This window comes from Melanotaenia boesemani, chromosome 23, assembly GCF_017639745.1.
Source record: "Melanotaenia boesemani isolate fMelBoe1 chromosome 23, fMelBoe1.pri, whole genome shotgun sequence".
Taxonomy (NCBI): Eukaryota; Metazoa; Chordata; class Actinopteri; order Atheriniformes; family Melanotaeniidae; genus Melanotaenia; species Melanotaenia boesemani.
The window spans coordinates 5,236,821-5,244,845 of record NC_055704.1 but is presented as its reverse complement, the minus strand read 5'-3'; the positions used below and the strand labels follow the sequence as shown (position 1 = coordinate 5,244,845).

The 8,025-nt window shown below is 43.6% G+C and overlaps 1 protein-coding gene across 1 annotated transcript; it reads right to left on the bottom strand.

Moving 5' to 3' along the window:
- Positions 1-1,023: 1,023 nt before the first annotated feature.
- opn1sw1 (opsin 1 (cone pigments), short-wave-sensitive 1) lies at positions 1,024-3,716 on the bottom strand. Its single transcript, XM_041976916.1, has 5 exons — positions 2,917-3,716; positions 2,491-2,659; positions 2,255-2,420; positions 1,620-1,859; positions 1,024-1,289 (listed from the first exon to the last, which is right to left on the bottom strand). The coding sequence occupies exons 1-5, from the start codon at positions 3,254-3,256 to the stop codon at positions 1,197-1,199; spliced, it is 1,008 nt and encodes a 335-aa protein (XP_041832850.1). The 5' UTR covers positions 3,257-3,716; the 3' UTR covers positions 1,024-1,196.
- Between the last annotated feature and the right edge of the window lie 4,309 nt (positions 3,717-8,025).

The window sequence follows — 8,025 nt, the reverse complement described above, 5'->3', positions numbered from 1 at the left end:
TTTCCCCATCGGTGATTCTGTGAGCGATCGCAAGGTCTGCTTCAGTATGCCGTGCACACACACTTATCCCAACTATCTTCACCTGGCTTAACCTAGCCGCACCTTCTCATCCTGGCTCAGCAAACGTGCAATCAATTAAGCCAGGATAGGCCGCGCAAGCTAGGTCAAGCTGGGCTTGCTTAATCATCCTGGATTTCTTTATCCTGGTTTCGTGCAATACCCCTCTGGTGAAGAGTGACTGGACAAACTGGGTTTTGTGCTGCAGAGTTTGATGGGTTGATGAGGAACAGGTGTGCAACAATCCCCTTGAGCACAGCTGCAGGTGTAGAGGGAGGAGAAACCGAGCAACACCAGGAAGCCAAGGGGAAGCCAGAGAGGCAGCAGGGGTGAAAAACATAGCTCAGAAACATCTGTGGGAGCAGCAGAGGTCCAGATGAAGGTGATGATGATGGGTGGATTAGAGAAAGGTGGAAGAGCATCACAGGTGGATTAAATGGTTTGATGAGACAACTGGGTATTTTGGGAACTACATACTAGCCCAGCGGTTATAGATTTTCTACACAATATCTACTGGTATCATGATAAAAGATGCAACCTGGGTAATTGTGATAATGGCATGCTGCTGTTTGTTTTCTGTGATGTCCTTTTATGCGGCTTCTTGTGAGAAAGCTGGAAATAATTTTGTTGTGGGCAGCTGCAATGACAATAAAGTTTTGTTATTTACTGCACACCCCTTATTAACAGTCAGCCTTGGTACGACTGTGGTTACCATGTTGTCTCTGATCACTTAATGGCATCATTTCCTGTTACAGATCAACCATTCATCAGAGGTGAGAGGGTTTCACTGCTGCTTTAATTTGACTAATTTCTGAAGTCATTTAAGAATTACTGATGGTTTAAAACCAGCTTAAACTGGTTATCCCTGTTTGGGATAAACATGGCTTTTGAGCAGTTTGTTGTTCTATGAAGAAAACAGAAAACAGAAAATATTCAACATGTTTTATTGATTTTTGTTGCTTTTTATCTAAACAAATTCCTTCTACAATAAAATAAACATCAGCAGTTAAAGCTGAAATCTCATAAACTGTATTTACACGTTCAGAAATATGTTTGTTTACAGCAGATCATCCCAAATCAGATCTTTACAAGTCCTTTTGGAAAGTCAAATGTCCTTCCTGATGTCTTTGGTCCAAACGTTAGGAAGCTGTGGACACCTCAGTCTTTGAAGACACTTCAGATGCTTCTTCCATTTTCTTCCCAAACACCATTTCCATGATGCAGCCATTAAACTGGAGATGGGGAAGGAAATAATACAGTTTTTATTATTATAAGTAGTACTAGTAGTAGTACAACTAATAGTAGTAGTAGTAGTAGTAGTAGTACTATTAGTAGTACTGGTAGCAGTAGCAGTAGCACTACTACTAACTCTACTACCAGTTATAATAATGTTAGTGAGCAAACAGAAGAATTCACACAAACATAATTTTTCTATTAAAATATTTTATAAACAGTTTTAATTGTCCTCTGTTCATCTTCATATGATGATGATGATGATGATGATGATGATGACGTTGATGATGGTGATGTTCAGATCTGAGGAAATCTTCAGGTAAACTCACCTGTTTGTTCATGAAGACGTAGATGAGCGGGTTGTAAACACAGGAGCTTTTGGAGAAGTAAGCTGGGATGGTGACCAGTCTGAAGTCTTTGTTTTCATCCTGGTTAAAGGAAAAGTACAGACCTGTCAGGGCGTACGGAGCATAGCATGTGATGAAGGAGCCCACCATCACGATGATCATCCTCGATACTTCCTTCTCTGCCTTTTGGGTGGACTCCGACTCTGCCTGCTGAGCTGCAACCTGCAGAGAAAAGAACATGAAACACATTCAGACCACATCAGCTGTGGTAGACGTTTACCCCACTAAGACCTGCTGATCCTCCACAGTCCTTCTTCCGGCTAGTCAGAACGATTTAACTTCATCCAACATAACCAGCTAATGAGGAACTGATTTGTGCTCCGTACTAGTTAAAGCTAGTATCAACAACTGTGGAGGAGCTGCTGATTGATCTTATAGTTCACAGCAAACTTTCAACCTCACTTTTAAAATCATCATCTCGGTCATGTGACCATTCAGCTGCGTTTAACTTAAGAAACATTTCCAATTTCCATTTGTAGCATTTTTCCTTTGTTGTTTTTTTGGTCATTTTGGTGGTGGAACAAACAAACTAACACACAAAGATGTTTGATACTCACAGCTCTGAGAGCTCCCAGTAACTGGGAGTAGGAGAAGACGATGATGGTCATAGGGCAGCAGAAGCAGGTTATCAACAAGAAGTACATGTAGCTTTCAGTCTTTAACTCCTCATTCTTCGTGTACCAGTCGGGTCCACAGGAGCAGCCCAGACCTTCTGGGATGTACCTGAAGGCAAAGACAGCCGTGAAACATCTCCTGAGCTGCAAACGTGTGGACAGTCAGGTGTGTGACCTACCGGCTCCAGCCAAAGAAAGGTGGGAAGGCGCAGAAGCTCCCTATGATCCAGGTGAAGATGACAGCAGCCAGAGCGTGGTTGTTTCCGAACTTAAAGGCTCCGAAGGGTTTACAGATGACCAGGTAGCGCTCGAAGGAAAGGACGGCCAAAGACCAGGCTGTCACCAGACCTGTAGAGAGCACAGCCTTCATCACCATCACCTCTTCTCTCCTCCTTCTCTCCTCCTCCTCCTCCTCTCTTCATCCTCTCTTCCTCCTCTCTCTTCCTCCTCCTCCTCTCCCTCCCCCTCTCCCTCTCCCCTCCTCTCCTCCTCTTTCCTCTTCCCTTCCTCCGCTCTCCTCCTCTTCCTCTCTTCCCCCTCTCCTCCTTTTTCTCCCCCCTCCTCCTTTCTCTTCCTGTGTTGAACTCAAACTCAGGTGTGTTTACCTGCAACGGAACCCATGGCGGCCTCCATGGCACACAGGGTATAACCCAGGAAGTACCAACCCCGGGCAGAGGCGACGAACACCTGGCTGACGGAGAAGGTGACGAAGATGAAGCCAGCGAAGGAGATGTTGATGAGGATGTAGTTCAGCGGGGTTCTGAGCTTCTTGTATTTGGCCGCTGCCACTAGAACAACAAAGTTTAAAGGGGTCCCAGCGAAGAAAACGAAGCCCATGAACAGGGTCTGCAGGTGAAAAGCCCACATTGGGCCCAGATAATACTGGGGGCCCTCGAAGGGGCTGACTTTGGAGACATTCTCATACAGGTGGAAATATTTCCCCATGGTGGAGCTGAGCTTTGATCCACAAACGTCTTCAGCGTCTTTATATATGCTTATAAACCACTTAAAGAGAGATAATCCGCACGGCTTTCTTCAAACTTTACGGATTAAGAACATTTGTCTTTAATCTGCTTACGGAACAAACTCAGCCCTGTAAACTGTGACATCACCTCCAACAGCAAATGTTCTTTCACTTTATCAGTCACAAGTTCTCTGGAGAACTAAAGGTGGAATATCAGGATGGAAAAATAGTAATGACAGCACATTAGAGGAAATTCATTGAATGAAACTTTGAGTTCATTAGATCAATAACAGATCAATAATTCCTGTATAGACAAAAATTCTACTGTCCATTTTCCATCATCCAAAATAAAATTCTGGACATTATTTTATTAAATCAAACTGAGTAAAAATAATAAATAAAAACATCATCTCGTGTCTCTTTGATGGTTTTCTGGGAAGAAACCAGTTCATAGGAAGACATGTCCTGGTCTCCATATTGACATCATGTCAGCAATAATCCACCTTCCACTACAGTTTCAGTGTGTAGACGACATACTCTATAGATAAAGTCCAGTTTGGCAGTTAGATTGATGATGATGATGATGATGAATCTGAAGTGTATATAGTTAATGTTCGTCGTGTCATGTGACTGTTCTCCAGCTCCTGCTCATCTCTGTGTTTAAAGACAAATATTCAGGCAGCTGCTGCAGCGTCACAGAGACGTCGGTGGTCTGACATTATTTTACTTCAGTTCATCCCACATCCACACCTTCCCACTGCATTCAGGGACATCAATTCATCCTATGTCCACACCAACTTCCCCTTGCGTTCAGAGATGTCGGCTCATCCCACATGCACACCAATTTCCTGATGACTTCAGAGACATCAATTCATCCCACATCTACACCAACTTTTCACTGCATTCAGGGACATCAGTTCGTCCCACATCCACACTAACTTCCTGTTGTGTTCATGGATGTTGGCTCATCCCACGTACACACCTTCCCGCTGTGTTAAGGAACGTCATTTCATCCCACGTCCACACAACTTTTAGCTGCATTCAGGAACATCAGTTCATCTCATGTCCACACCATCCTGCTGCGTTCAAGGACATCACATCATCTCATGTCCACACCTTCCTGTGCATTCAGGGATGTCACTTCATCCCATAAACACACCTTCCCACTGCGTTCAGGGACATCAGTTCATACTACATCCACACCAACTTCCCATTGCATTCAGGGACGTCGGCTTACCCCACATTCTCACCAACTTCCATATCTTTCAGGGACTTCAGTTCATCACACGTCCACACATTCCTGCTGCGTTTGGGTGAGGGGAACCTGAATCGCATCATGTGAAGCATAACTTCTAATTTTCAAATTTGATCTCAAGTTTCTTCATCATCCTCGTGGGCTGACAGCAGATGTATGTTCAATCTGCAGACTCACGTCTGTCCAGATTGTTCCATATCAGCCAGACTGATTCAGGTTGTTTCAGATTGTTTTGTATTGTTTCAGACTGTTTCTTTTTTTGTCTAGACTGGTTCATATTGTTTCAGACTAGTTCAGGTAGGTCCATGTTGGTCCAGACTGGTTCATGTTGGTTTAGGTAGGTTCATATTTGTTCATATTGGTTCATGTTGGTCGATGTTGATCCAGACTGGTTCAGGTTGGTACAGACTGGTTTAGGTTGGTGCAAATCAGTCCATATCAGTCCAGACTGGTTTAAGTTAGTTCAAGATGATCCATAGCTGTCGAGACTGGTTTATGTTTGTTCAGACTGGTTCAGACTGGTTCCAGTTGGTTCACATAGGTTTCAGGTTGGTCCATGTTGGGGCAGACTCGTTCACGTTGGTTCAGATTGGTTCAGACTTGTTCATTTTGGTTCAGATTGGTTTATGTTGGTCCATGTTGGTCTAAACTGCTTCAGGTTGGTGTAGACTGGTTAAGTTTGGTTCAGATTGGTTCAGGTTGGTCCATGTTGAGTTTTTGAAGGTGCTCTGAGTTCTTCATATTGTCTCCATTACTCATCCGCTCCTCATTCATACCTTCTAAAGGTTTTTTAACTACAGGTGTCGGCATAGCTGCTGCAGGTGTAGGCATGGCTGCTGCAGGTGTAGGCATGGCTGCTACAGGTGTAGGCATTGCTGCTTCAGGTGTAGACGTGGCTGCTACAGATGTAGGCATGGCTACTGTGGTGGAGACATGGCTGCAACAGGTGTAGGCATGGCTACTAAAGGTGTAGACGTGGCTGCTACAGGTGTAGGCATGGCTGCTGTGGTGGAGAAGTGGCTGCTACAGGTGTAGGCATGGCTGCTGCGGGTGTAGACATGGCTGCTGCAGGTTTAGCTTCAACTGATCTGCGACAGACTGACGGAAACATGGCAGTCAATCAGCACCAACTGCCTCTCCCACCACCACCTTCATACACCATAACTGGAGGCAAGCAGGGTGTCTTGGGACACAAAGACAAATTGATTTAGGGCCCTCTACCTCATAACAGAGGAGCAGTCATCTATCAGTAGGTAGGTGGTTTGATCCTAGGTAGGTGGTTTGATCCCGGCTTCCCCGGACTGCTGAGTAAGACCTTGAATGATGTTGATGTGCCTCTTGCTGTGTAATAGTGTCCTACAGGATGTAGATCTCCAACACCTGACACACCCAGCTGTTGGATTCATTAAATCTGACGATTGGGGGAAACATCCAGAATCTGCAGGATGGAGGCCCCTGCATGTTCTAGATATTATCTGGGGCCCCTCCACAGGCCCTGGGTTGAGTTGCCCTGTCTAGAACAGGATGTTCTGTACGTGAGCGTTAGTTCTGTTTTTCATTTTAATGTTGAGTAAACAGTTTACCAGATTAGCTCCATCACACATGAGGTTTCAGTTACAGATCCTCTATTAACATGAAATCCTTCACCGTTTAACTGAAGATTCAGGTTGATCATTTTCTCTCATTTATCAATTAATTTCTACAGGATTTTTCTTAAAAGTCTGAATCAAATCAGTTTGATTGCAGTTGAACTTTTTCCAAACAAACTTCCTGATTTATAAACAAAGAAAGAAACTGACAGCACCTTCATCAGACATGCTGTTAACAGATGATGATGATGCAGTACTAGTCAGTAGAACTCGGCCAGGACCGCAGCGCTGATCCGTGACATGAGGTCTTAGGTAAAGTGATGAAGAGGCTCAGAGATGAAGAGCAGATGGCGGACAGATAAAAGTCCAATAAGAACCTTTACTTTTCCGTGAGTGGAGCCTTAATCCGGATGTTTCAGATTTACCTGAGCAGGTCATCCTCCTCCTCCTCATCCTCCTCATCCTCCTCAATCCTCCAAATCCCCAAAACAGAATCAGATTATAGAGGACTGAAGCAGCTCTGTTCAGCTCCACAGTGGTCCCGACTGTCAGAGGGCTGAGAGGACGGAAAACTGACCTGCTCTTCCATCTCTTCATCCCTCCGTCTCTTCATCCCTCCAACTTTTCATCCTGCTGTCTCTTCGTCCCTCCATCTCTTCATCCCTCTTTGTCCACATCCCTCTTTGTCTTCATCCCTCCGTCTCTTCTTCCCTCCATCTTCACAGACGAAAAGTGAAAGCTGCTTCGGAGGTAAAAGTTCGTTTTATTTTTGTTTGTTTGCGTCTGACGAAACAACATTTTAATATGATGAAAATCTTCTCTGGATGTTTATCTCCATGGAAACGGATCAGGTTGATTGATGGCTGCCCTTCAGAGCGGGGGCTGTATCATAACCAGGCTGTGAGCAGCATGAGCATGGGTATGATACGACCTCAGTTTGGAGGAGCTTCTCTTCTCTTCTCTTTCATCATTTTTCATTGATTTTTATTTTATTGATCACTTATTGTTCTCTGACAGGTTGTGTCTCTTTTTCAGGATTTTTCATTATTAATGGGATTGTTCATGTTTCATTTGTCACATAAAATAAACATTATTAGATGTCACTGGTCAATAAATAAGTGTATTAGTTGTTCAGAGAAATGACTGGAACTGATTGTAATAAAGTTTAGAAACAACGATCATGATGTGAAGAGCTGAAATAATTCTGTTAATCAATAAAGTTTTATTTCTGTTACGTAAACCCAGAAATGATTCTGCTTCAGGGATATTTAATCTTCTCTGTGATTCAGTCCTTCATCCTGAGCTGCAGCAGGCCACGGTGAGGAGGAAAACCTCCCTTTTAACAGGACCAGAACCGGGTCTGGACCGGCTGGAACTGGGGGGACAGGACAGGATAAGCAGAAAGGAAATAAAATTCTGGACAATTTTAGCATCTTTTTCAGATGTTTAGATTAGGGGAGGGACTTGATCAAAACTTTGTCTAATTAATTACAGGCTTTGTAATTGATTACAAGATTGAGGAATCAAATTTTAATTTTAAAACAATATTTGCACCATAAAGCTAAATTTTTTAATTTACATGGATTTTAGTGGACGATTGAATCAAATAATAGATACAGATATTACTATTGTAAACTCAAGCTCTATGTCCGGAAAAAAAAAAACAGTAGAAAAAGAAGTAGAAAATATCCCTGAGGCCCAAATTGAACAGACCTAAAGTTAAAGCGTCATTTTAAAAACTTTAACCAGCAGCAGAGTCTACAAGATGTTGCAGAATTTTTAACTTTGTAAATTCTTCCACATTCTTCATCAACAGGCATTAGAAGTGAGGTAAACCAGGATGGGATCAGCCAGCAGCAGCTTCCAGTCCGTCCTGGAGCCTGGGAAGGGGGGGGGGGGGGGCTTG

Excerpts from the sequence above, each read along its gene's own strand:
- opn1sw1 (XM_041976916.1), bottom strand. The coding sequence starts at position 3,256 with ATGGGGAAATATTTCCACCTGTATGAGAATGTCTCCAAAGTCAGCCCC. Across the intron at positions 2,660-2,916 it reads CGCCATGGGTTCCGTTGCAG|GTCTGGTGACAGCCTGGTCT; the intron begins GTAAACACACCT and ends TGCTCTCTACAG. Across the intron at positions 1,860-2,254 it reads TACTGGGAGCTCTCAGAGCT|GTTGCAGCTCAGCAGGCAGA; the intron begins GTGAGTATCAAA and ends TTTTCTCTGCAG.